The following is a 27714-nucleotide window of genomic DNA, read 5'->3' on the forward strand; positions in this document are numbered from 1 at the left end:
TTGGAAGGAGGAAGGAAGGAAGGGGGAGGAGGGAGGTATGGACAAAGGGAGAGAAGGAGGAGGGGAGAGGGGGATGATGATTCTGTTAGGCAGGCAGGTGATGTAGCTCTCTCTCTTTCTCTCTCTGTGGCTGAGGCTGCTTACTGATTCGAAAACAACGCGCTGCTAGCAGCAGAAAGAGATAAGCGAGGGGGCTGTGTGTTAGTGGAGTAGAACGGACGGACAGAACAGCACCGGACATTGTCATGGTTCTTTCTCTCTCGTCCTCTTTTTCTCTCAAGTCTCTGGAACGACTGTAATTGCTGTTGGTTGGCCAGTGTTGGGATTTGCAGAGGAAGGTGCTGTAATGCAGATCTGCCTTGCCTAGGACAAGGAGGGACCGTCTCTCTGTTTCTAAGCCATATTACAGGAGGCACAGTTACTGCAGGTAATCTATCATTCTATCTATCCTTCTCTACCTCCACCTCTCCCTCCATCATTGTTTTCCATCATCTCCCTCCCTCTTATGTAACCATGGTCTTGTCTTCCATCTCTTCGTCCCCTCATCCTCTCCCTCTCGCTTCTCTTCTTACCCCAAATCCATTTTCTTCCATAATGGCTATGGGAACTGACAAGCATGTTCTCATGTAACCAATGAAAGTAATAGATGTAAACATATTCCTATTAATATTCATGTTTACCACAGAGAGAGGCTTCGGCAGGCAGCCACACAGCCATATGAATATGAATAGCAGAAGACGTGTTTGTATTGTTCTGAGATAAATGCAACCATATGATCCACCCATCGCTGTATCAATTGAATTGTCCCAAATATGTCCAAAAATGATTATATATTTTTATTTTATAGCCATAAGATCTTATGGAATGAAATTATGGCAATGGATTTTGCATAACAACAAATATTGATTTATTCTCCAGTCAGTGTGCTAGCGTTTGTTTTTGCCAGTTTAAAATGGGGACAGCTATTTGGTTACATTGTATTAAAGGACATCTGATGAGATTCTGTGATTGTTTTATATAGATTTATATAGATGTACTATATTTGTATACTATGTTTGTATAGATGTACTATGTAAAAAGATATAGATGTACTATTGTAAAGTGGTTGTTCCACTGGATATCATAAAGTGAATGCATCAATTTGTAAGTCGCTCTGGATAAGAGCGTCTGCTAAATGACGTAAATGTAAATGTAATGTAAATGTTTTTTTTGGTCTTGGTGGTTTGTGGGTGTTTTGGCCCCAGGCAAGGAGCAAAACAGTGGTAGGTTAACACCACCATTACCTGGGTCCATTGGTTAAGGTGAAGGTCAAATGTCCCATTCACACACACATGCATGCACACCATTACACTCACTGCATATACATTCACATGGGCATACATATACAAACATACACAAACGCAAACAAACTCATATTGTCACTCTCAGCCGTGATTTCACGGCAGTCTACCAGAACAAAATAATGTTCTGCTATTTTCAGTCTTTTCTTTGTATCTACCTGCAAGATGTTCATTTACACATGGACTAAGAACTAACAAAAGTTCAAAGCTTCTCATGTAGTCATGAAAAGCTGCAAATATCTCTTACTACATTTAATGTATCTCCCATAAGCCGCCTCCAATGTCATTTTAGAGAATTTGGTAGTACATCCAAACTGGCCTCACAACAGCAGACCACGTGTAACCACACCAAGCCAGGACCCCCACATCCGGCTTTTTTATCTGCGGGATGGTCTGAGACCAGACACCCGGACAGCTAATTCAATTGTGGGTTTGCACAACTGAAGAATTTCTGCACAAACTGTCAGAAACCATCTCAGTGAAGCTCATCGTCAGAGATGTAACCGACTTCAGTGGGCAAATGCTCACCTTCGATGGCTACTGGCACACTGGAGAAGTGTGCTCTTGACGGATGAATCCCGGTTTCAACTGTACTGGGTAGATGGCAGGTAGCGTGTATGAAGTCGTGTGGGCGATCCGTTTGCGGCTGTAAACCCCATGGTGGCAGTGGGGTTATGGTATGTGCATGCACAACGAACACAATTGTATTTTATCGATGGCAATTTGAATGCACATAGATACCGTGACGAGATCCTGAGGCTCATTGTTGTCTATTCATCCGCCGCCATTACCTCATGTTTCAGCATGATAATGCACAGCCCCTTGTCACAAGGATATGCTCAAAATTCCTGGAAGCTGAAAATGTCCCAGTTCTTCCAGCCTGCATACTTACCAGACGTCATCCATTGAGCATGTTTGGAATGCTCTAGGTCGACGTGTATGAAAAGGCCAAACTTATCCTACATCAGCATTCCAACTTTGAGATGCTATATGAATACATACTCAGAGGCTTCTCTGCAGAAAATAAGGGTGGGTATGATGGGAGAAAGAGACAGAGACACAAAGGAGGGGCTAAAGATTAATATCTGTCTTTTGATGAAGTGGCACTTTGCTAAGTAATGTGATGAGAGAAAGGAAGAGGCTTACACAATCTTGTTTTAAATGGATTCCTTTCCACGACACTCCCTGGCTATATGCAAAGATCCAGGAAAAACATTAGTACATTTAGCTCTCACTCCTGTAATTGCACTGCATCAGAACTTGGACTGAAACACAACTTTCATCCAACAGTCTTCCACAAGAATCAACTGTTGTTGTTAATTTCGTACAGATCACTCCATACTTACCAGGATAGTAATATGAAGAATTACATACAGAGTAATTCATCAGAGGATGTCTGATAATTATAGCTATATGACCTCATATACTGTAGATTTAAGTGTTTAGGATTTGTACTTAAGTTGGTTAGTGTCCGTCTTGAACAATGTTTCTGTCATGTTCTTCTTCGTCAGATGATAAAGAAAAATCATTGTCGGACCAAAACGCAGCGGGGTTATGTGCACTCATCTTCTTTTATTAAATTGGCAAAGAAGGAAAAACCAAAATAAACACGTACACAAAACACAATGACTAATAACAGGCCGGTAAGGCATAAAAGCTATACCTAGCACAATCTCCCACAAACTACCAACACAAACACATACCTATATATAGGACTCTCAATCAGAGGCAACTAGGAAACACCTGCCTCCAATTGAGAGTCCAACACCCAATGACCTAAACAAAGAAATACTAATACTAGAATGAACATAGAAATACAAAACATATAACATAGCCCAAAACCTGGAAATAATAAATCAAACACCCTTCTAAACAACCAACCACCCCGAACCACATAAAACAAAGACCCCCTGCCACGTCCTGACCAAACTACAATACAAATAACCCCTATTACTGGTCAGGACGTGACAGTTTCCCAAGTTTCATGGTGCTTGGTACAATCTTGCTGTGAAACAGAATTTGCCACGGTGATAAAATCTATAATTAGCACATTGTCTAAATTTAGGGCTAGCTATGCCCTTTCTTTTGTTGAGTATCGCTCTTAAGACAACATAATGGGTGGACACTGTAGTGTCTTTATAATGACTGTCAGTCCCTGAATCCCTTTCCTCATCAATGAAATCCCACCAGTATTGCTTAATTAACCATTTTGGCTCCCTGGGGGACTGGGTCTTTCCTGGTCCAGCTGAGTCCCTTCCTCTTTGTCTGGGAGGGACTTTGCCATTCCAGACTTGCTGCAACATTTCTATGTGTATTTTATTGGTAAATATCCAATTGAAATTACTCTTAACTGATGTGTGAATTTATCATGTAATCAAGTATTTTTACTCCAGCCCAGCACTAACACACCTGATTCAACTAACCACCAAGCCTTTGTTTGTTGAATCAGATGTGCTACTGCTGATGTAGCAGATGGCCGAATTAGCATCGCTAATGTCTTCCTGAGACCTGAAGTACTGGTGCCGGTGCTGGGACCCAGAAATTCTGGGTCAGTGGTATTGACAGTGTTTCTGGAGTATGATCTAATGACGCAAATTCAAAAAAGCAACCCCCTGTAAAGTCCATGTTGTTTTCAAATTTTGGTCTCTTTTTTCCCTATGCTAGGGCTCCTTTCTCTGTCATTGACTTGTGATTGGGGACACCCACCATGGAGGCCCCGCTTGTGTGCCTGGATGAGGAGTTCGAGGACCTCAGGCCCTGCCGGGTAGAGGACATGCCCCTTAGCCGACCCACTTACAGCACTGTCCCCCTGGCCCCCATGGCCCCCCTGGTCCCCATCACCCGTGAGGACTTCTCTGAACTGGAGAACTTCTCTGAGATGATGAGTTTCAAGTCCATGGAGGACCTGGTCAACGAGTTTGACGAGAAGCTGAATGTCTGTTTCCACAACTACAACACCAAGACAGAGGGCCTGGCCCCCGTACGCAACCAGTCTCACACCGAGGAGGACGAGGAGCGGCTGCAGGATGAAGAGTAAGTGTCGGCCACCACCTTTGGGGTTTTTAAGCTTAAGTCTGACCTCAGCATAAAGGGTCTGTGCTTTTGTGATAAGAGCTTAAGATACAAATGGTGTATCACGGGGGAAGTGATTTTTCACTTCAGCTGCTTACCTTTTGGGTTGTACAATGCACCCCAGTAATCTTTTTGATAATATGGCACATTCTTTGCAGCAATCTTTTGAACAAAGCATTGGTCAGTGCTTACTTGTTTAGGTAGTCCATCATGTCTGATGATGTCTTCCTCTTCTGTCTTCATACTGCATACTTTTGTGACTATACAATCCTATCCATAAGGCACACTATTTACTGCAAACAGAGCATGTAAAGTCTGGGTATGGTGTGAAGGAGCAGCTATGAACACTACACCTATGCATTCATTACAGTTTAGATAGAATACCACAAGTCATCACAGCTATCAGCTAAACAGAGCATTGGCTGATATACCACTACTGTTATAACAATACCACTGGATAGCTCATGACCCAGCACTCAGATCCTGATACTCAGCCCACCTCACAGCGACCAAATCACCCACCAGGCGAGAAAACACAAAAACACAAACCACCCGTGTGACCCTGCCCACCCCAGTAAGTCCACAGCTGGTATAGGCCTTGAATTATTAAATGTATTTTTGAACGCACTTTTGGTCTGTCCCTGCTTCTACCAGCAGGCAGCTAGCACTCCCATTCGCCAACAGCCTCTGAAGCAGAAACACAGACATTCTCGCATTGGGTGGAAATAAACCCTCTTGCTAAAAATAGCTTGGTTGTAGGTGCCCTTGGGTATGCCTATTGATCCATATTCAGAGTACATAGGACCGAAGGACAAAGTATTGATGATATATAATGATATACAAAGATGTATGTTGGGGATGCTGTTGTTAGCATGTGGGGGTGCATTAATGACCTTGTTTTGCATTTGATGATCTACTGTATTCTACATTGCACTGCAGAGTTAGAAACTGCATCATATGATGTTTCTGATTTGAATGTTTTGAAATTGGTTCCCCTATCCTTATCCTTGTAGTGGTGCAAGGAATATATACACATTTATCCAAGCATTATTTTATCTAGCCAAATGTGATAGTTTATAGATTATTTATGTTATGCAACACAGTTAATGGAATGATCGGTTCAATCTAATGGCCAGATGAACTAAAGGTTTGCAAACATATGGGACGGTGCTGTACCAGCTAGTTCCTGCTTGGCAGATGGAGAGATGGCTGGTGTGTGGGTGTTTGTGTGTGTGTGGGACAACACAACAGGCATGACCTCTAAGGTCATGAGTCCTGATGAATGGCTGCTTGTTTCCTGCATGGTGAATGGCTGGGCAGTGCCACTAAGAGGATGGTAGGGTTTGGGTGCTATGCCAAGCTGGGGGAAAAACACGGAAAGGGGAAACAAAGGGAGAGTTCTACTCTGGTCATTTTCACAAGGCTAAAGCCTTGATTGGACCGAGGATCTTATAGTTCGAGGAGGACCTGCACAATACTGTAAGGGGCTGTTTTTATCTATACTTATTCACATTGGACACCTGTTAAAAATGTGTAAACTGTGAGTTTAGATTTTATTGTTAGTTGACTGTGTGCATTGCAGCCTGGACTGCAATAGGGAGGATTTTGATGTTCATTTTGATTTGATTAATTATGTTGACAAGTTCAGGGACATCATTTTTGAGAGACCGCTCAAAACAGAGTGAAATAAAAGAGCAACAAATGAGAATGAAGCACAATAAAGTGATGTGAACATCTCTTCCTCTGCATTCACTGTCTGCAAATGTTCAACGGAACACTGATAGAAGAAAATGGCTGCAGATATACAATTGACAATTTCTATCAAATGTGATTTGGGAAGAGGAGGGTCATCTAGGGAGGAAGAGAAGGATGGTTCTCTTCATGATGTAATCCATCCTCCTCCTTAAATTCTTTTAATCACAAACCACCACAGAATTTGGGATTATTATTGAATTACCATTCTATGCCCCCCCCCCAAAAGAGCCTGTTTCCTGATAGTTACAGCCTTGAGGACTGATAGTGTTTTGTGCTGTGTTGTGTGTGGGATGTCCTGACCGTTCCATGATTGGTGACTGAGTGTTTGTCTTGTATTTGAGTAAATGAGATGTCCTGTTACAATGTTGGTGGCTAAGTGTGTTTACATCTCCTTTTTTTTGTTTGTTGCATTTTTACAGTGTATTTTTGTTGCGTTGCAGTGTTGGTGACTGAATGTGTGTTTGTTATGTCCATGTTTCAGTGTGTGGGATGCGCTGATGGATAACTACGTCCCTTCCTCTGTCTCCAGCTGGGACAACCCCAACTCAGAGGGATTCAACGGCAACCTCTCCGATCAGGAGGTAACGCCCTCCAATATACTCCAAAATACTTTAAGGTCATCGGAAGAATCATGTTTCTCCATTTTCCAACCCCCTTTCTTCTCAACTGGAAAGACAACATTCTGAGACAACATCTTGGAAGTACATTTTTTCATTAGATCTTTAGACTTTTATTTGAATGGATATGTTTGACTGACTGCAGTGTGTTCTTTAGTGAGGCAATGTGGGAGAACATGCTGTAGGAGACCAACGTTTTAGCAAACGTGCTAGCTAGAGTGTGTTGGCAGGCTGGCTGGCTGGCTGGATGTTCATTCATGCCTTGTGCTTGTGGTACTAACGTCACCTGACCTGACACCAAAAATCAAGGCTGAACTGCCTTGACTGCATGCTACTTAGTATCTGTCAATCAACCACCACCCTCCTACACCTTCTCTCCCTCTCCTCATCTAGTCTGCTCTCACATGCAACTGCAGGCACTGGGTCAGGGCCAAGGCACCAGGGCTGGGTCAGGGCCAATACGCAGACAAACAGTCCCCAGCAGGAAGCTACTGTATACGCGACTCTCCAAACAGTGGAAAGCATTCCATCAGCATTTACCCTTCCATGCCCCCGGTTTAGTGTATTACTGATTGACATCCTTGTAGTGATTAACTGGGGTGAGGCCAATGGCATAAAAACAATGAGCATCAAAAGCAATCAAGTACAAAATAGACAGTCAATGGACAATAGATAGATTTGGGGCAATTTGAGTCTGACTAAGCACAACCCAAACACTTTAAAATTGGCTGCTAAACTCGAGGGTAATAAATTGTATTTTCAGATGAAGAGCAGAGAGGGGGATAATGGGGTCATATTTGGGCCATGTTCACTAGCTCCCTAAATGTCAATGCTAATAATCTAAAGATAAATCCAATATAGGTGAATGGCTTTTCTGTACTCTTATTTATAAACCTTGTTTCCATGGTTTCTGTTTCCAATACTAAGAAGTTAAGCTACTGTAGGACTAATGTGGCTGAATGGGTTTCCATGGTTTCATTCGTTCTCTCTTGTATTCTACAGATTCATGAAAAAGAGGAGGAGATGAACGAGAAGAACGACAATGCCAACTGCCTGAGCGAGGAGCCTCTCCTCACTGCTGATCAGGTGACTACAGACACATGTACTTCCTATAAAAAAAATATTTAAAGAAACATGTACTTCCTGTTATCCAAAGGACTTGGTAGGACTTCCAGTTAAGTACTGTATATTACTGGGTTTAGTTAAAGTAACTGTCCAGTGTTTCCAGATTTCTATGAAATATGACCTATAATTATTTACAACACAAGTTAAATAGTTTTCCTTAAAAGAAAATTGTAATAAGTATGTTAAAAAGCAGCTTTTCTGTGTTGGAATGGTGTGTGCGTACCCCAACAATAGAATGGTGTTGGTGTATACCGGTCAATAAAAATATTAATGCAAGTAGACCGCTTATTGACCATCATCCTCTATGAGGAAGTAGCAAACATTTTTGAAATGGTCTGTTTGAGATATAAGTTAGAGGTGGGTTTTTCTCCAATTTATGTTTTGGCCACAAATATGAATAAAAGATGAGTCAACAACATTATTTGGGTATGAGTTAACAGAATATTAACTTTTAAATGTGAGATTCTCTCTGGACAGTTACTTTAATCTAATTTAGACAGTTTAAAGCATACAAAAGTAGAATACATTAACCCCCCCATATACTATAATAATAGTGGTTAGAAAGGCCAAGGCAATTTAGGCCAAGGCTAAATGTATAGCAAGACTATTTATTTCAAGTAGCTCCCTTCTGCATTATAGCATAGGCTACTGTACATTCATCTACCTTCCCTCCATCTCTCTCTCTCCAAGGTCATTGAGGAGATAGTTGAGATGATGGAGAACTCTCCGGACCCTGGTGAGACAGAGGAGGACGACGAGGAGGAGAGTGGACACTCCTCACCCAAGACCAACCCATCCCTTCTGGAAGAGATCAGACAGCTGTCCCAGGCCTCCAATAACAACATGCCTTCTTATGAAGGTAAGTGTCCAAAAACTAAGGTTGCCTGAAGGGTTAAACACCAAGTCACATATACCAAGGAGTTAAATGAAAATTGTAGCAATTCAAGGTCCAATTGAGATTTTCATTGGAGTTGTGGACAGACACCTTTTCCAAAATCTATTTCCTGTTCATACAACAGTGTGTAAAAAGAAAGTGACAATTGACCGATCTTGTAGTGGTTAAAGATGTGCTATGAGCTGTGACTGTGTCACTGAGTAACCTTCTCCGAGACAAAAATATGTAAACTTGTTTGAGTTAATGGCTAGGGTTTGCTCAGTAGGCTAACGCCCTGCTTATAGGACTTTGATTGGGTGAGGGTTCATAGTTCAGACAATATGGTTGTCTTATCAGTTTACCTGAGTAAACATCTGGAACTTTCATCAGTCTTCAGCCTCTATGGTCAATATAGGATGAATAACTGGACAAACCTACAGCAGGCATTTTTTGTATGAGTCGATCATTTCAGAGGGCCATGTCACACACTCAATATGGTTCCCTGTGGAAAGACATTGTGTAACCATGTGGCTCCCCTGCATGAGACACATTTTTATTTGTCCTGCTTGGTGTGTGTTTGTGTGTGTTTACTTCCAAAAATAGTAGTAGTATTGGACAGTATCACCCACAGTCACAGAAACCGTCAAAGGCCAGTTCCTCTTCTCAGAATTTAATGTCAAGACCAATGAAAAACGTCATAGGTGACATACGGGTGATATCATCCCACTTTCCTCCCATTTATGTAATCAATTCATATACTGTATGCAGTAGCGGTGTGTGGGTAACATCACTGGGGAAGCCAAGCCCACCCCCCCAATAAAGACATTACAATCTATGTGTTGTGATAATTGCATTGTTTGCTCTATAACCTGTTAATTCATATGCCTTGCGACTGTGATATATAGGCCTAATGGCCGAGAAATAAGAAGACAGTGGCCAGAATAAATTCAACCACACCTTTATTTTATCACAAAACCAGATAGCAATCTCTGTCCAGTGAAGTGGTTCGAATCCTGGTTCGAATCCAGGCTGTATCACAACCGGCCGTGGTTGGGAGTCCCATAGTGCGGTCGTTGTAAATAACAATTTGTTCTTAACTGACTTGCCTAGTTAAATAAAGGTTAAATAAAAAATAAAACAAAAGTCCACAAAGCATATTGCATGTACAGTAACAGACAGTTACATGACCTAAAGCTTGTACAAGCAAGTTAATGTTTCTGACATTTTCAGACCACTAAACAACTATTGATTTAGAACCTCAGAGAGTTACTGCAAGTCGCAAAGAAAACAGCAGCTGCCTCCACTATTCCAGCACCATTTTAACTTCAACATTTCAACATCATCAATTCACCTCTGCTTAGCCTAATAGAGTGACAACTAAAAGATACCCAAAAATGTTTTGTTCAATCCACATAAGCTAAATGTGATGTGGCTGTCCATGGTTCTGATTTATGTGTGTGCGTGCGTGTTTGTGAATGTAGAAAAACATTTTGACTCGTAGAGAAACTCCAATGTCATCCTCCTCTCTTTCATGTTGACGAAACAGTCTATCACTCTGTCATACCTGTACACGCTTTTATTTTTTGTTGTCCTAGGCTACCTGGCTAAAATGCTAGCTCGCTACCCTAACTTCCATTCTGGGAAACATTAGCTAGTTAACATTAGCCTTCTATATCTAGCTACATATTGAACTTCCATCCTCCCAGGTCAGGGGCACAACAATGTATGAATTAATGGTTGGATCAGAATCACCGTTATAATCATTGGCCAGTACGGAGAATGAAGTAAAACCACAAGTCCAAATCCCTAAAACCACAAGTCCAAATCCCTATTTCCATCCATGGCTAATTTAGGAAAATGCCAATTTTAGCAATCTGGCTAGCTAGCCACCGGAGGACAACAACACAACGAGGTGCAACAGTTCAAGTATGCTCTCAATGGGATTTGATAGGAGTGACGCCAAATCCAAGCTGGCTTCCCTTGACACTTTTTTTTGGTGCGCCAGGACCATTCACAGTTGAGCTCACTCAGTATAGCTCAACGCTGATTGGTACATTTTTTTATACTTTTTTTGTCAAGGGAGGCCAGATACTCGCTGGCTTCCCTTGCATTCAATGCTACAGGCGGCAACAATGTCATACTCGTTTGGACCGGACAGCATCAGCTTGATGGCCTACATGTAGAGAGACAGAGGGGCGCTGTTTCGCTCGCTCGGATGCTTTCTCCTTTAAGATACATTCAGCCTCTTGTGAATTGAAGTACAATTATGAAACACAGAGAGATAAAATAAATATTTGTATTATTATTATACATTTTTATTATTGGTCAAAAAAAATGTGAAGCCTGACTTCCCATGGCATCCATGAATACACATCACTGACTGTATGTATACAGCAGGACTATTCAATTCCTGCCCTTGAGGCCTGAAGTGGTACTGGGCTCATATTCATAAAGTGTCTCAAAGTATGTGTCTCAAAGTACGCTGATCTAGGATCAGTATTGCCTTTTATATCACAATGAATATTGTTATATTGACAGGGGGAACCTGATCCTAAATTAGCACTCCTACTCTGAGATGTTTTATGAATGCAGGCCCAGGTTTTCTTTTTCCCAAGCAGTTTATGTCATTGTGCTTTGTCCCTCAAGGAAAGCAATTTGATATCCCTTATACAGTATATAACATTATGCATATTGAATCTCTGTTCACCTATATGTACAGTTAGCCTGGTCCTAGATCTATTAGTAACAATGACCGTAAGAGTTGGCTATACAGCATCTGGAATCAACAGGCTAATGTAGCGTAGCTCTATACCTGATTACAACCAACGTCTCCTCCCCTCCTCCCTCCAGACCTATGTCAGTTTGCCTGGGTTCAGATCTGTCTGTTTGTGACAATGGCCATAGGATTTGGCTATTCAGCTCATGCAGAGCGGGGCTCCAGGCTACTGTAGCTCTATACCTGACCTCCATGCCTCTCTCTCCCTCCAGGCTTGAGTGTGATGCCCAGCTCGGCCCTGGTGGAGCTGCTGTGCCGGGTGGAGGCGGCCATCAGGGAGTACTCTGAGGAGCTGGTCACCCAGCTGGCGCGTCGTGACGAGCTGGAGTTTGAGAAGGAGGTGAAGAACACATTCATCACGGCCCTCATGGAGGTGCAGAACCGCCAGAAGGAGCAGCGGGACACGGGCAAGCGCAGGCGCCGGGTCGACAAGGGCCTCAGTCTGCAGGGTAACGCGATAACCACGACCGTGATTGGTGGTACACCTACTATGATCAACGCCTGCACAGACTCCAAGCCCGCCTCCATGCCTATGAAGGTTAGCACTGAGGGAGGGACACATACCAATATTGTATGATGATGATGATGATGGTGTGTGTATCAAAATCAAATCAAATGAAATTGTATTAGTCACATGCGCCGAATAGAACAGATATAGACCTTACAGTGAAATGCATACTTACAAGCCCCAACCAACAATGCAGTTAAAAAAATACGAATAAGAATAAGAAATAAAAAGAACAAGTAATTAAAGAGCAGCAGTAAAATAACAATAGCAAGACTATATACAGGGGGTACCGGTACAGAGTCAATGTGTGGGTTAGTGGTTAGTGCCCTCAGACGAACCATCAAACAAGCAAAGCATCAATACAGGATTAAGATTGAATCTTACGACACCGGCTCTGATGCTCGTCGGATGTGGCAGGGCTTGAAAACTATTACGGACTACAAAGGGAAACCCAGACACGAGCTGCCCAGTGAGCGAGACTACCAGACGAGCTAAATTACTTTTATGCTCGCTTCGAGGCAAGCAACACTGAGGCATGCGCGAGAGCACCAGCTGTTCTGGATGACTGTGTGATAACGCTCTCGGTAGCCGATGTGAGCAAGACCTTTAAACATTCACAAAGCCCCGGGGCCAGATGGATTACCAGGATGTGTACTCAAAGCGTGCGCGGACCGACTGGCAAGTGTCTTCACTGACATTTTCAAACTCCCCCTGACTGAGTCTAATACCTACATGTTTCAAGCAGACCACCATAGTCCCTGAGCCCAAGGAAGCGAAGGTAACCTGCCTAAATGATTACCGCCCTGTAGCACTCACATCGGTAGCCATGAAGTGCTTAAAAAGGCTGGTCATGGCTCACATCAACAGTGTGCTCCCGGATACCCTAGACCCACTCCAATTCACATACCGCCCCAACAGATCCACAGATGACGCACTGCACAGTGCCCTTTCCCACTGGGACAAAAGAAAAACCTATGTGAGAATGCAGTTCATTGACTACAGCTCAGCGTTTAACACCAAAGTGCCCACGAAGCTCATCACTAAGCTAGGACCCTGGGACTAAACACCTCCCTCTGCAACTGGATCCTGGACTTCCTGACGGGACGCCCCCAGGTGGTAAGGATAGGCACCAACATGTCTGCCACGCTGATCCTCAACACTGGGGCCCCTCAGGGGTGTGTACTTAGTCCCCTCCTGTACTCCCTATTCACCCACGACTGCATGGTCAAACACGTCTCCAACACCATCATTAAGTTCCGTAGAGGATCCCGTCAGTAGAGGATGCCTGGTCGTTCTTTAAAAGTAATTTCCTCACCATCTTAAATAAGCTTGCCCCTTTCAAAAAAATGTAGAACTAAGAACATATACAGTTTTTGGTTCACTTCAGACCTGACTGCCCTCGACCAGCACAAAAACATCCTGTGGCAGACTGCACTAGCATTGAATAGTTCCCACGATATGCAACTTTTCAGGGAAGTCAGGAACCAAAACACGCAGTCAGTTAGGAAAGCAAAGGCTAGCTTTATTTGTATATTGTAGCTCTAACTCCAAAAAGTTTTGGGACACGGTAAAGTCCATGGAGAACAAGAGCACCTCCTCCCAGCTGCCCACTGCACTGAGGCTAGGAAACACTGTCACCACTGATAAATCCACGATAATTGAGAATTTCAACAAGCATTTCTCTATGACTGGCCATGCTTTCCTCCTGGCTACCCCAAACCCGGCCAACAGCTCCGCACCCCCCGCAGTTACTTGCCCAAGCCTCCCCAGCTTCTCCTTCACCCAAATCCAGATAGCAGATGTTCTGAAAGAGCTGCAAAATCTGGACCTGTACAAATCAGCTGGGCTAGACAATCTGGACCCTCTCTTTCTAAAATTATCAGGCACCATTGTTGCAACCGCGATTACCAGTCTGTTCAACCTCTCTTTCGTATTGTCCGAGATCCCTAAAGATTGGAAAGCTGCTGCGGTCATCCCCCTCTTCAAAGGGGGTGACACTCTAGACCCAAACTGTTATAGACCTATATCCATCCTGCCCTGCCTTTCGTTGTCTTCGAAAGCCAAGTTAACAAACAGATCACTGACCATTTCGAATCCCACCATACCTTCTCTGCTGTGCAATTCAGTTTCCGAGCTGGTCACGGGTGCACCTCAGCCACGCTCAAGGTACTAAACGATATCATAACGGCCATCGATAAAAGACAGTACTGTGGAGCCGTCTTCATCGACCTGGCCAAGGCTTTCGACTCTGTCAATCACCGTATTTTTATCGATAGACTCAACAGCCTCGGTTTCTCAAATGACTGCCTCGCCTGGTTTACCAACTACTTCTCAGATAGAGTTCAGTGTGTCAAATTGGAGGGCCTGTTGTCCAGACCTCTGGCAGTCTCTATGAGGGTACCACAGGGTTCAATTCTCGGGCAGACTCTGTTCTCTGTATATATCAGCGATGTCGCTCTTGCTGCGTGCCCAAAGTAAACTGCTTGTTACTCAGGCCCAGAAGCTAGGATATGCATATAATTGGTAGATTTGGATAGAAAACACTCTAAAGTTTCTAAAACTGTTAAAATGTCTGTGAGTATAACAGAACTGATATGGCAGGCGTAAACCCGAGGACAAACCATCCCCCCAAAAACATTTCAGCCTACCACTGTTTTCAATGGCTGTCACTTTTATTATAAGGTGAAATCCTCCCAGATTGCAGTTCCTAGGGCTTCCACTAGATATCAGCAGTCTTTAGAAAGAGTTTCATAAAGGTTTTTGGAAAAATGAGCCAGAAATTGTAATTTTTCTAGGTGGCTCCCATTTTGGCTGTAGTGTTTCCAAGCTCGTGGAAGAGAGCGCGTTCTTTGGTATTTTTCTCTGGTAAAGACAATAACGATTCTCCGTCTTAAATTGTATCCTTTATTTACGTATTAGGGTACCTAAGGTTTGATTATAAACGTTGTTTGACTTGTTTGGAAAAGTTTATTAGTAACGTTTGGGATTCATTTTGTATGCATTTTGATGGAGGGAAACTGGGTGGATTATTGACTGAAGCGCGCCAGCTAAACTGAATTTTTATGGATATAAAGAAGGACATTATCGAACAAAATGACCATTTGTGATGTATCTGGGACCTTTTGGAGTGCCAACAGAAGAAGATCATCAAAGGTAAGGCATTCATTATATCGCTATTTCTGACATTCGTGGCGCAACTGCCTGGTTAAAATTCATGCTTTTGTGTGCGGGGCGCTATCCTCAGATAATCGTATGGTGTGCTTTCGCCGTAAAGCCTTTTTGAAATCTGACACAGCGGCTGGATTAACAAGAAGTTAAGCTTTATTTTGATGTATTACACTTGTGATTTTATGAAAGTTAAATATTTATAATTCTGTAGTTTGAATTTTGAGCTTTGCAAGAGAAGTGACACATTTTCCCTAGTTAAAAGAAATTAATGTTAGCAGGCAATATTAACTAAATATGCGGTTTAAAAATATATACTTGTGTATTGATTTTAAGAAAGGCATTGATGTTTATGGTTGGAGCAACGTGTACCTAAGTGATTATATGCAACGCAGGACAGGCTAGATAAACTAGTAATATCATCAACCATGTGTAGTTAACTAGTGATTATGATTGATTGATTGTTTTTATTAGATAACTTTAATGCTAGCTAGCAACTTACTTTGGCTTCTTACTGCATTCGCGTAACAGGCAGGCTCCTCGTGGAGAGCAATGTAAAGCAGGTGGTTAGAGCGTTGGACTAGTTAACCGTAAGGTTGCAAGATTGAATCCCCGAGCTGACAAGGTAAAAATCTGTCGTTCTGCCCCTGAACAAGGCAATTAACCCACCGTTCCTAGGCCATCATTGAAAAGAAGAATGTGTTCTTAACTGACTTGCCTAGTTAAATAAAGGTAAAAAAAATTAAAATCTGCCAAATCGGCGTCCAAAAATTCCTATTTCCGATTGTTATGAAAACTTGAAATCGGCCCTAATTAATCGGCCATTCCGATTAATCGGTTGACCTCTAGCTTGGACCATGTTAGTTTGTTGGTGATGTGGACACCAAGGAACTTGAAGCTCTCAACCTGCTCCACTACAGCCCCATCAATGAGAATCGGGGCATGCTCGGTCCTCCTTTTCCTGTAGTTTTCTGTGTGTGTGTGTGTGCGCGTGTGCGTGCATGCGTGTATCTGTCAACACACATGCATGCACACACACACGCATGTGGGCTTAATGTCCATACACATCCATTTCCAAGCCAGACAGCTCTCTCTCTCTCTCTCTCCCTCACACATCAACATAGATAATGGACCGAGATACCATTAGGTCCTAACTAACTGAACTTACGGGAAGAACAGACAGAGTACTCACAGAGGAAGTGACCATAGGTTCTCTTACAGTAACAGCTAGGGTTGCAAAAGGTCGGAAATTTTCCATGGGAATTTGAGGCCAGGAATTTGGGGAACTTTTCTTAAATTCATCAAAAAGTTAGCTTATAACAGTGAACCTTTTTTGTGGGATACACATAAGGCAATTCTAGGTCTTGTGGCATATTTTGGTTAAACTATCCCCAATTCAATGGAATTGCAACCCTCTGCATGCCCAGTGCACTCTTCTATCACATGTGCAGTGCAGTCTTCGATCACATGTAAAGCTCATTCTCAAGATCTTGCACACTAATGAGATGCTATTGATTACAATACTGGGTGGTGTGAATATATTTTAAATGACATACATGATTTTTTGTTAACTAGTAAATAGTAGCCTACAGCAAAGTGTGTTTAAATAATTTCTAACTTGTTAACAATTTCTGCTAGTTAGTTTTTGCTACCATGTGAGTTTTAGCTTGCTTGAGCCTACTAACTGAGGAGGGTTAATTCACCTGTTTCATCTTAAAACATTTATCTTACAAAGGAGTTGTTTAATCTAAGTGCTTAACTATTTATCTGTACATGGAATTATATTTGTTTTTTTTTACTCATTTTTTTCTAATCTTCACAGGAAAATGCCACAGGCTCTAGCTGATGTGTGGATACATTTCACTGCAGCTAATGTAGAAGGAAAAGCTGTGTACATTTGCAAATACTGTGACAAATAATATGTGAAGAATGCAACAAAGATGCAGAATCCTCTGGCCAAGTGCTTAAAGTTCCCTCAGCGCTCACAACAAGCAACCTCTGACAAAAGTCCCTCTACTTCTATTCGAGGTGAAAATGATGAATCAGACACCTTATCGATAGCAATAGCTCATGGTCCTCCTGGAATCAGAATTTTTTTTTGACTCAATGGAGGAACGTAGTCAGAGAAATGCTGATGAATGTCTTGCTCGCGCTGTGTATGCAACTGGTTCACCTCTGATGCTCACGGGCAATGTGTATTGGAAGAGATTTCTGAATGTTCTTCGCCCAGCATACAACCCTCCAACCAGACATGCTTTGTCTACTAATTTGCTGGATGCAGAGTTCAACAGAGTTCAAGTGAAGGTCAAACAAATCATAGAGCAGGCAGACTGTATTGCAATCATCTCTGATGGGTGGTCGAATGTTCGTAGGCATGGAATAATTAACTACATCATCTCCGCCCCTCAACCAGTATTCTACAAGAGCACAGACACAAGGAACAACAGACACACCTGTCTCTACATTGCGGATGAGCTGAAGGCAGTCATCAATGACCTTGGACCACAGAAGGTATTTGCACTGGTGACAGACAATGCTGCGAACATGAAAGCTGCTTGGTCTAAAGTGGAGGGGTCCTACCCTCACATCACACATCACACCAATTGGCTGTGCTGCTCATGCATTGAATCTGCTCCTCAGAGACATCATGGCACTGAAAACAATGGATACACTCTACAAGAGAGCCAAGGAAATGGTTAGGTATGTGAAGGGTCATCAAGTTATAGCAGCAATCTACCTCACCAAGCAAAGTGGGAAGAATAAGAGCACCACATTGAAGCTGCCCAGCAACACCCGTTGGGGTGGTGTTGTCATCATGTTTGACAGTCTCCTGGGGGGGAAGGAGGATCTCCAGGAAATGGCCATATCACCCTCTGCCGATATGGACAGCTCCATCAAGAGGATCCTCCTGGATGATGTATTTTGGTAGAGAGTGGTAAGCAGTCTGAAACTCCTGAAACCTATAGCAGTAGCCATTGCACGGATTGAGGGAGACAATGCCATCCTGTCTGATGTACAGACTCTGCTTGCAGATGTAAGAGAAGAAATTCGTACTGCCCTGCCCACTTCACTGTTGCTCCAAGCAGAGGAAACTGCAGTTCTGAAATACATCAAAAAGCGGCTTCTGCCTGAAGAAGACTTCTGCCTGAAGCCCATACACGCCGCAGCGTACATGTTGGACCCCAAGTATGCTGGCAAGAGCATCCTGTCTGGTGCAGAGATCAACAAGGCCTATGGTGTCATCACTACCGTGTCTCGCCACCTTGGCCTGGATGAGGGCAAGGTTCTTGGCAGTCTGGCGAAGTACACTTCCAAGTAAGCTATTTGGGATGGCAGTCATGCCAACATATCTCACAGCCACCTGGTGGAAGGGACTTTGTGAATCTGAGGCCCTTTCCTCTGTTTCCTCCATCATCCTCCAAATCCCACCAACATCAGCCACCTCATAGCGCAACTGGGTCCTTGTTTGGGAACACACACACAAAAGCACGCAACAGGCTGACCAATACAAGGGTTTAAAAATTGGTGGCCATCCGGGCAAATTTGAGGCTTTTTGAGCCTGACAACGAGCCATTCTCAACAAGGTTGGAAAGTGACAGTGAAGATGAGGCCTCAGAGTCTGATGTTCAAGAGGTGGACATTGAGGAGGCCCAGGAAGAAGACATGGAAGCCTGAGAGGAAGACAACCAAAGCTTTCGTTTCTAGACTATCATTTTACAGATGTATGAAGCAAACATTTTTGGGAGATGCGATGGATCATTGGGGATCATTCAATATTCCATTTCTTGTGTTGTTCAGTGAAATCATCCTATGTGAAGAGTCAACTCAATTAAAGTTCAATTCGTAACTAAATCGTTTTTTTTTCTATTGGAAGGATTTAATAATTTGCAAATGATGTCTACTTAGGATAAGGTAAAAGGTTTATGTTTCTGTCTCCATATGATACGGTAAATATATCCAATGCAAAAAACATCTACATTTAAATGGTATTAATATTCATTTGCATATATTTCCATTAATTCCCATATATTCCCGTTAATTCCCATATATTCCCACGGAAAGTTTCCACCTCTGAATATTCCCCAAAATGTGCAACCCTAGAAACAGCATAGACCAGCCCGTCCATATCCAGGAACAGATTATCAACGAACATACAGTACCAGTCAAAAGTTTGGACACACATACTCATTCAATGGTTTTTCTTTATTTTTACCATTTTCTACATTGTAGAATAATAGTGAAGACATCAAAACTATTAAATAACACATATGGAATCATGTAGTAACCAAAAAAGGGTTAAACAAATCAAAATATAATTTATATTTTAGATTCTTTTAAGTACCCACCCTTTGCCTTGATGACAGCTTTGCACACTCTTGGTGTTCTCTCAACCAGCTTCATGAGGTAGTCACCTGGAATGCATTTAAATTATCAGGTGTGCCTGGTTAAAAGTTAATTTGTGGAATTTCTTTCCTTCTTAATACGTTTGAGCCAATCAGTTGTGTTGTGACAAGGTAGGGATAGTATGCAGAAGATGGTATTTTACCAAATAGGGCTAAGTCCATATTATGGCAAGAACAGCTCAAATAAGCAAAGAGAAACGACAGTCCATCCTTACTTTAACACATGAAGGTCAGTCAATGCGGAAAAATTCAACAACTTTGAAAGTTTCTTCAAGTGCAGTAGCAAAAACCATCAAGCGCTATGATGAAACTGGCTGTCATGAGATCCGCCACAGGAAAGGATGACCCAGAGTTACCTCTGCTGCAGAGGATAAATTCATTAGAGAGTTACCAGCCTTAGAAATTGCAGCACAAATAAATGCTTCACAGAGTTCAAGTAACAGACACAACTCAACATCAACTGTTCAGAGGAGACCGTGTGAATCAGGTCTTCATGATCGAATTGCTGCAAAGAAGCCACTACTAAAGGACACCAATAAGAAGAAGAGAAAGAAGAGACTTGCTTGGCCAAGAAACATGAGCAATGGACATTAGACCATTGGAAATCCGTCCTTTGGTCTGACTAATCCAAATTTCAGATTTTGTCACATTGACGCATTGTATTTTTATTTGTTTAACACTTTTGTGGTTATTACATGATTCCATATGTGTTATTTCATCATTTTGATGTCTTTACTATTATTCTACAATGTAGAAAATAGTAAAAATAAAGAAATACCCTTGAATGAGTAGGTGTGTCCAAACATTTGACTGGTACTGTACCTGTCCAATACCATGGTAGTTCTATCTATTTAGTAATGACAATGTAAGAATGGAGGCTAGAGTCAATTACTGTAGCCCTCATCATAATGTACAACCAGTCAATATACCATTGACCTGTGGTGATGTCTGATTTTAATATCATAAGCATTCATAACCACTCCTCTTAAATTAACAGCCTTCATAAATGCTGTTGGGTTCAAATCAAATCAATGTTTATTTGTCACGTGCGTTGATTAAACAGGTGTAGACCTTACAGTGAAATGCTTACTTACAGGCTCTAACCAATAGTGCAAAAAAGGTATTCGTTGAACAATAGGTAGGTAAAGAAATAAAACAACAGTAAAAAGACAGGTTATATACAGTAGTGAGGCTATAAAAGTAGCGAGGCTACATACAGACCCCGGTTAGTCAGGCTGATTGAGGTAGTTATGTACATGTAGATATGGTTAAAGTGACTATGCATATATGATGAACAGAGAGTAGCAGTAGTGTAAAAGAGGGGTTGGCGGGTGGGACACAATGCAGATAGCCCGGTTAGCCAATGTGCGGGAGCACTGGTTGGCCGGCACAATTGAGGTAGTATGTACATGAATGTATAGTTAAAGTGACTATGCATATATGATAAACAGAGAGTAGCAGCAGCGTAAAAAGAGGGGTGGGGGGGCACAATGCAAATAGTCCGGGTAGCCATTTGATTACCTGTTCAGGAGTCTTATGGCTTGGAGGTAAAAACTGTTGAGAATACTTTTGTCCTAGACTTGGCACTCCGGTACCGCTTGCCATGCGGTAGTAGAGAGAACAGTCTATGACTGGGGTAGCTGGGGTCTTTGACAATTTTTAGGGACTTCTGGATGGCAGGCAGCTTAGCCCCAGTGATGTACTGGGCCGTATGCACTACCCTCTGTAGTGCCTTGCGGTCAGAGGCCGAGCAATTGCCATACCAGGCAGTGATGCAACCAGTCAGGATGCTCTCGATGGTGCAGCTGTAGAACCTTTTGAGGATCTCAGGACCCATACCAAATCTTTTCAGTCTCCTGAGGGGGAATAGGCTTTGTCATGCCCTCTTCATGACTGTCTTGGTGTGTTTGTACCATTCTAGTTTGTGGTTGATGTGGACACCAAGGAACTTGAAGCTCTCAACCAGCTCCACTACAGCCCCGTTGATGAGAATGGGGGCGTGCTCGGTCCTCCTTTTCCTGTTGTGTCGTCTGCAAACTTAATGATGGTGTTGGAGTCGTGCCTGGCCATGCAGTTATGGGTGAACAGGGAGTACAGGAGGGGACTGATCACGCACCCCTGGGGAGCTCCAGTGTTGAGGATTAGCGTGGCAGATGTGTTGCCACCTACCCTCACCACCTGGGGGCGGCCTGTCAGGAAGTCCAGGATCCAGTTGCAGAGGGAGGTGTTTAGTCCCAGGATCCTTAGCTTAGTGATGAGTTTTGAGGGTACTATGGTGTTGAACGCTGAGCTGTAGTCAATGAATAGCATAAGTGTTCCTTTTGTCCAGGTGGGAAAGGGCAGTGTGGTGTGCAATAGAGAGTGCATCATCTGTGGATCTGTTTGGGCGGTATGCAAATTGGAGTGGGTCTAGAGTTTCTGGGATAACGGTGTTGATGTGAGCCATTACCAACATTTCAAAGCACTTCATGGCTACAGACGTGAGTGCTACGGGTCTGTAGTCATTTAGGCAGGTTGCCTTTGTGTTCTTGGGCACAGGGACTATGGTGGTCTGCTTGAAACATGTTGATATTACACACTTAATCAGGGACATGTTGAAAATGTCAGTGAAGACACCTGCCAGTTGGTCAGCACATGCCCGGAGCACATGTCCTGGTAATCCGTCTGGCCCCGCAGCCTTGTGTATGTTGACCTGTTTAAAGGTCTCACTCACGTCGGCTACGGAGGGCGTGATCACACAGTCATCTCAACAGCTGATGCTCTCATGCATGCCTCAGTGTTGCTTGCCTCGAAGCGAGCATAGAAGTGATTTAGCTCATCTGGTATGCTCGTGTCACAGGGCAACTCGCGGCTGTGCTTCCCTTTGTAGTCTGTAATAGTTTGCAAGCCCTGCCACATAAGACGAGCGTCGGAGCCGGTGTAGTATGATTCAATCTTAGCCCTGTGTTGACGCTTTGCCTGTTTGATGGTTCGTCGCAGGGCATAGCAGGATTTCTTGTAAGCTTCCGGGTTAGAGTCCCGCACCTTGAAAGCGGCAGCTCTACCCTTTAGCTCAGTGCGAATGTTGCCCGTAATCCATGGCTTCTGGTTGGGGTATGTTCGTACAGTCACTGTGGGGATGACGTCCTCGATGCACTTATTGATAAAGCCAGTGACTGATGTTGTGTACTCCTCAATGCCATTGGAAGAATCCCGGAACATGTTCCAGTCTGTGATAGCATAACAGTCCTGTAGTTTAGCATCTGCTTCATCTGACCACTTTTTTATGGACCGAGTCACTGGTGCTTCCTGCTTTAATTTTTGCTTATAAGCAGGAATCAGGAGGATAGAGTTGTGGTCGGATTTACCAAATGGAGGGCGAGGGAGAGCTTTGTACGCGTCTCTGTGTGTGGAGTACAGGTGATCTAGAATTTTTTTCCCTCTGGTTGCACATTTAACACGTTGATGGAAATTTGGTAGAACTGATTTAAGTTTCCCTGCATTAAAGTCTCCGGCCACTAGGAGCGCCGCCTCTGGGTGAGTGGTTTCCTGTTTGCTTATTTCCTTATACAGCTGACTGAGTGTGGTCTTAGTGCCAGCATCTGTCTGTGGTGGTAAATTAACAGCCACGAAAAGTATAGCTGAAAACTCTCTAGGCAAGTGGTGTGGCCTGCAATTTATCACAATATACTCTACTTCAGGCGAGCAAAATCTAGAGAATTCCTTAGATTTTGTGCACCAGCTGTTGTTTACAAATATGCACAGACCCCCCCCCCCCCTCGTCTTACTGGAGTGTGCTGTTCTATCTTGCCTGTGCGGCGTGTATCCCGCTAGCTGAATATCCATGTCGTCATTCAGCCACAATTCCGTGAAACATAGAATATTACCGTTTTTGATGTCCCGTTGGTTGGATATTCGTGATCGTACCTAGTCTAGTTTATTGTCCAATGATTGCACGTTGACGAGTAGTATTGACGGTAACGGCAGCTTTCCCACTCGCCTTTTCCGGGTCCTGACCAGGCATCCGGCTCTTTGTCCTCTGTAGCTGCGTCACTTCCTCTTGAAAATAACGGGGATGTCAGCCCTACCGGGTGTTTGGAGAATGTCTTGTGCGTCTTGTTTGTTGAAGACAAAATCTTCGTCTAATCCGAGGTGAGTGATCGCTGTCCTGATATCCAGAAGCTCTTTTTTGCCGTAAGATACGGTTGCAGAAACATTATGTACAAAATAAGTTACAAATAACGTGAAAAAACACACATAATAGCACAATTGGTTGGGCGCCCATAAAACTGCTGCCATTTCTTCTGGCGCAATTTTCACTCATTACAAAACAGGCTAATATACTATATTCATAATAACTCCGTATAAGCTGTATGAATGCATAGAGAAATGTTATAATGTATTTAGAATGCATCACAAGAAAGCTGTCTCATAGAAAGTGTTACTAAATCTGTGTTGTGATGACAGAGGGTTGTTGTTACTCACCGCTAGTGATTGTCTGTGTTCCAGCGTTTCAGTATGGAGGGTCTCTCCAACATCCTGCAGACAGGCATCAGACAGACATTTGGCAGCACAGGGATGGACAAACTGGTCAGACACTTAAGCATTTACAGCTCTTAGCCACCAAGTATATCAGTGTGTTAAATCTACAATGAAGCATGTGGGTTCAACACTGCTACATTTCTTCCGTAACTGTCTCTCTTTGTCTTCATTGTTCAGTATCTAAACACGGTAATTCCATATGACAAGAAAGCAACTCCTCCAACTGTGGACGACCTTCAGATGATCACTAATAGTAAGTAGTTTAATGTTAAGCTAATGGGTCGTTTCCTAGTTTTGTTTTTTGCCCAAGCACTACACATCTGATTCAAATAATCAAAGCTTGATGAAGAGTTCATTATTTGAATCAGCTGTGTAGTGCTAGAGTAAAAACCAAAACGTGCACTCCTTGGGGTCCCCAGGACCAAGTTTGGGAAACGCTGCCTTAAACAAACAAATTTACCCTCAAAGTTAGTTTTGTTCAGATAGTCTGGTACAAACCTAATTTTCTATTTGGTTAGTCTGTGTCCCGTCTGTTAGGTAACTTGTAAGTCAATACCTACAATGTTCAAAGAACTCCAAAAGTGTGTCAATCCCCAGCAGTGCTATACTCAGCGCTAAGAGCCACCTTGCTTTATTTTTCTCCCCACAGTTCTTTATGCCATGAAGGAGGACAGTGAGAAGGTGCCTACACTGCTAACTGACTACATATTAAAAGGTAACTGATGCTTTATTAGGTTTAGAAACACTTAACATTACATAGGTATTACTCTAAGTGTAAGGGAATAACTAATTGAAAAGCCTTTACAGTATATTGTCCAAGTAAGGGTCAACAAAAGTGGAAAGTACAACATAACCTGATACATGGTACCTAAAGGGGCTATACTGGTATAATAATTAAGAGAAGCCAGTTCAGACGGGGAACTCGAGTGTTTACATAGTGTGTTTGATAGCATCAGCTGAAATCGTACCAATCGGATTCAAACAACACTTCCTACCTTAATATGGAGGTCTATAGAGTACCACAGTATGAGTCATAATACCCATAAACCCTAGCGGTCAAACATGGAAATTGTTCCAATCGCTTTTTCACCATTCATTTTTTCCCATCATTTGTTTTTAGAAACACTTAAATTAAGGGCTGTGTTTCGTGTATGCTTACTCTGGCGTGACATTTTGATAACTGTAAATCTCTCTAGGACAAGGTGACTTTTATCCATATATTCGCCTGTATTTACCCTCCAAAAATGAAATAATTATCTGCTAATGTAGCTATCATAAATAACTACAAAGGCCATGATGATCTGGACGAGACTTCCGAATTGAGACAAAGGTAAGAATCTCTGGATTAACGATCTAATGTTAGCTACATTTAGTAATGAATAAATTGGCCACATTTCTTTAAAAAATGACAATTCTGTGAACTGTCTTACACAGTTATCAAAATGTTATGCCAGGGTAAGCCTACACGAAACAGAGCCCTTATTTTAAGTGTTTCGAAAATCACCTATGGGAAAAATTAATGGTGGAAAAACAATTGGAACAATTTCCTTGTTTGACCGCTAAGTTTTATTGGTATTATGACACCTCCACTGTGGGGCTCTATTTGAGTTGATCAGTTCTTCACACACATCATCTGCTGCTGTGCTAACCTATATGATTGGCTTCTCTTTGCTGCTTAATATTGCTGCTGCTGCAGCCATTGTTGCCACCTGCTATTTATTGTCTGTTTTCTGTTAGCCTACTTACTACCACCCCAGCCTCCAGCTGTTTGGTTCTGCTTTTGTTCCCGTCTGGGGGATTGGTATATCTCGCTCACTGCCTTTATTCTAATGGCACTAATGGACACATGGCTCTGGCAGTGAGCTCCACTGAAGGAGCAGAGCCTAACGCCAAGACCACATGTGTTGTCATCTATTTTCTAATAAATTGTTAAATTAATGTGTTTCCTGTCTAAACTTATGTCATGTGAAATGAGGCTGTAAAAAAAATACAGGCTAATGATAATGTTTAGCTAATTTGATAGTTGACAAAGCATATAATTATTATAACGATGATTGAAGTATCCCTAATTAACAAAAAAATTAATTCTCCAGTGCTGTGTCCTACTTAAAGAATTGAAGCCATGGGCTGCTGTCTGACGGAGACTTTGGAGGGGACTCTCCAATCTGGCAACCCTCCACCCGTCCAAGCTGCATGAGCTACCCCCGCTTTCATTGTCAGCCATGGATCGTTACCATCTAAAACTCTGTACCTTACTCATCTAATAAAACTACTCCTTTTTGCTGAGCTCACCTTGTCCTTCCTGCACACTAAGATCCATCCAGAGCCAAAATGGCTGCCTCCTGAAAACTACTTTATGGGGCCACTGTATCCCCACTGAAAAACTGACTAACTCATCTCTATTCAGAGCATGACAAGCAAATACTGTCCAGTGACCACACAGTTATACAGGGAAGAGTTTGTTTTGTTGAATTGTTTTTACAGAGATCATTTGATGTTATCAGATATTCACACGGCTATGTTTTACTTCACTGTACCTCAGGCCCAAAGGGGTTTGGTTCGGATGCCATTTTGTCTGTAGACCCAAATGTCACATTGTAAAGATTATAGAGGAGTTCTGAGTTCAAGTCAAGGCTCTGTCGCAGCCGGCTGCGACCGGAAGACCCATGGGGCGGCGCACAATTGGCCCAGCGTTGTCCGGGTTAGGGGAGGGTTTGGCCGGCAGGGATGTCCTTGTCCCATCATGCACTAATGAGTCCTGTAGCGGGCCGGGCGCAGTGCACACTGACACGGTCGCCAGGTGTACGGTGTTTCCTCCGACCCAATGGTGCGGCTGGCTTCCCAGGTTAAATGGGTATTGTGTCAAGAAGCAGGGTCGTGTTTCGGAGGACGCACGGCTCTCGACCTTTGCCTCTCCCGAGTCCGTATGGGAGTTGCAGCGATGAGACAAGACTGTAACTACCAATTGGATACCATGAAATTGGGGAGAAAAAAAGGGGTAAAAGTTTAAAAAAATGTTTTAAAAAAGATTGAGGACTGATGGGTTTCACTCACATGTAGGAAATTTGGACTGAACAGTTCTCTCATTATTTGACAAACTTAACTCATTTGAATAAAAAAGCCATTTATCTTTTCTGCCTGCCATGGTAGCACTGTAGCTTATTACAGGTGCTGTATATTTGAATGTTTTTTTTCAGCCAATGATGTTTGAATATCCAGTGCTCTTTTGATAATTTATTTTTACTGTGATCTGATATTTGATATAGGTCATCATGATACTGTTTTGTTCATTTTATACTTTTATTTAATGAATAGTGTATGTGTCACCCCATTCTGCCACATGGAGTTATATCATGGAGTTTGTCAATGATGAAATGGGCTCATTTTATGAATTCCTTTGAGCCATGTATGAGAATACTACATTGCTAATCACAAGTTCAAATAAACATGCTACCCTAAAACTGTGTGCCAGAAGTGCTTTTTTTGTCCCTCCCCTCTCTGTTGACGGAATCAACGCAACACAATGCAATGAAGATCTGTTTCCCAGACACTGATTAG

The 27714-nt window shown here is 42.7% G+C and overlaps 1 protein-coding gene across 3 annotated transcripts; it reads left to right on the forward strand.

Annotated features, from left to right (window-relative positions):
* The first annotated feature begins 43 nt into the window (after positions 1 to 43).
* On the forward strand, positions 44 to 27617 carry LOC106603671 (fasciculation and elongation protein zeta-1). 3 transcript variants are annotated; one of them, XM_014197632.3, is made up of 10 exons: positions 44 to 427; positions 4005 to 4373; positions 6697 to 6748; positions 7787 to 7870; positions 8600 to 8768; positions 11772 to 12097; positions 24124 to 24204; positions 24334 to 24409; positions 24806 to 24871; positions 26269 to 27617. In XM_014197632.3, the coding sequence occupies exons 2-10, from the start codon at positions 4048 to 4050 to the stop codon at positions 26292 to 26294; spliced, it is 1206 nt and encodes a 401-aa protein (XP_014053107.1). In that variant the 5' UTR covers positions 44 to 427; positions 4005 to 4047; the 3' UTR covers positions 26295 to 27617. The 3 variants fall into 3 exon arrangements, with proteins under 3 accessions (XP_014053107.1, XP_014053106.1, XP_014053104.1); XM_014197631.3 differs by having other exon boundaries at positions 45 to 427; positions 6649 to 6748; positions 26250 to 27617; XM_014197629.3 differs by having other exon boundaries at positions 45 to 427; positions 6649 to 6748.
* The last annotated feature ends 97 nt before the right edge of the window (positions 27618 to 27714 follow it).

The sequence above is a fragment of the Salmo salar genome, chromosome 04, assembly GCF_965601325.2.
Source record: "Salmo salar chromosome 04, fSalSal1, whole genome shotgun sequence".
In the NCBI taxonomy this organism is placed as follows: Eukaryota; Metazoa; Chordata; class Actinopteri; order Salmoniformes; family Salmonidae; genus Salmo; species Salmo salar.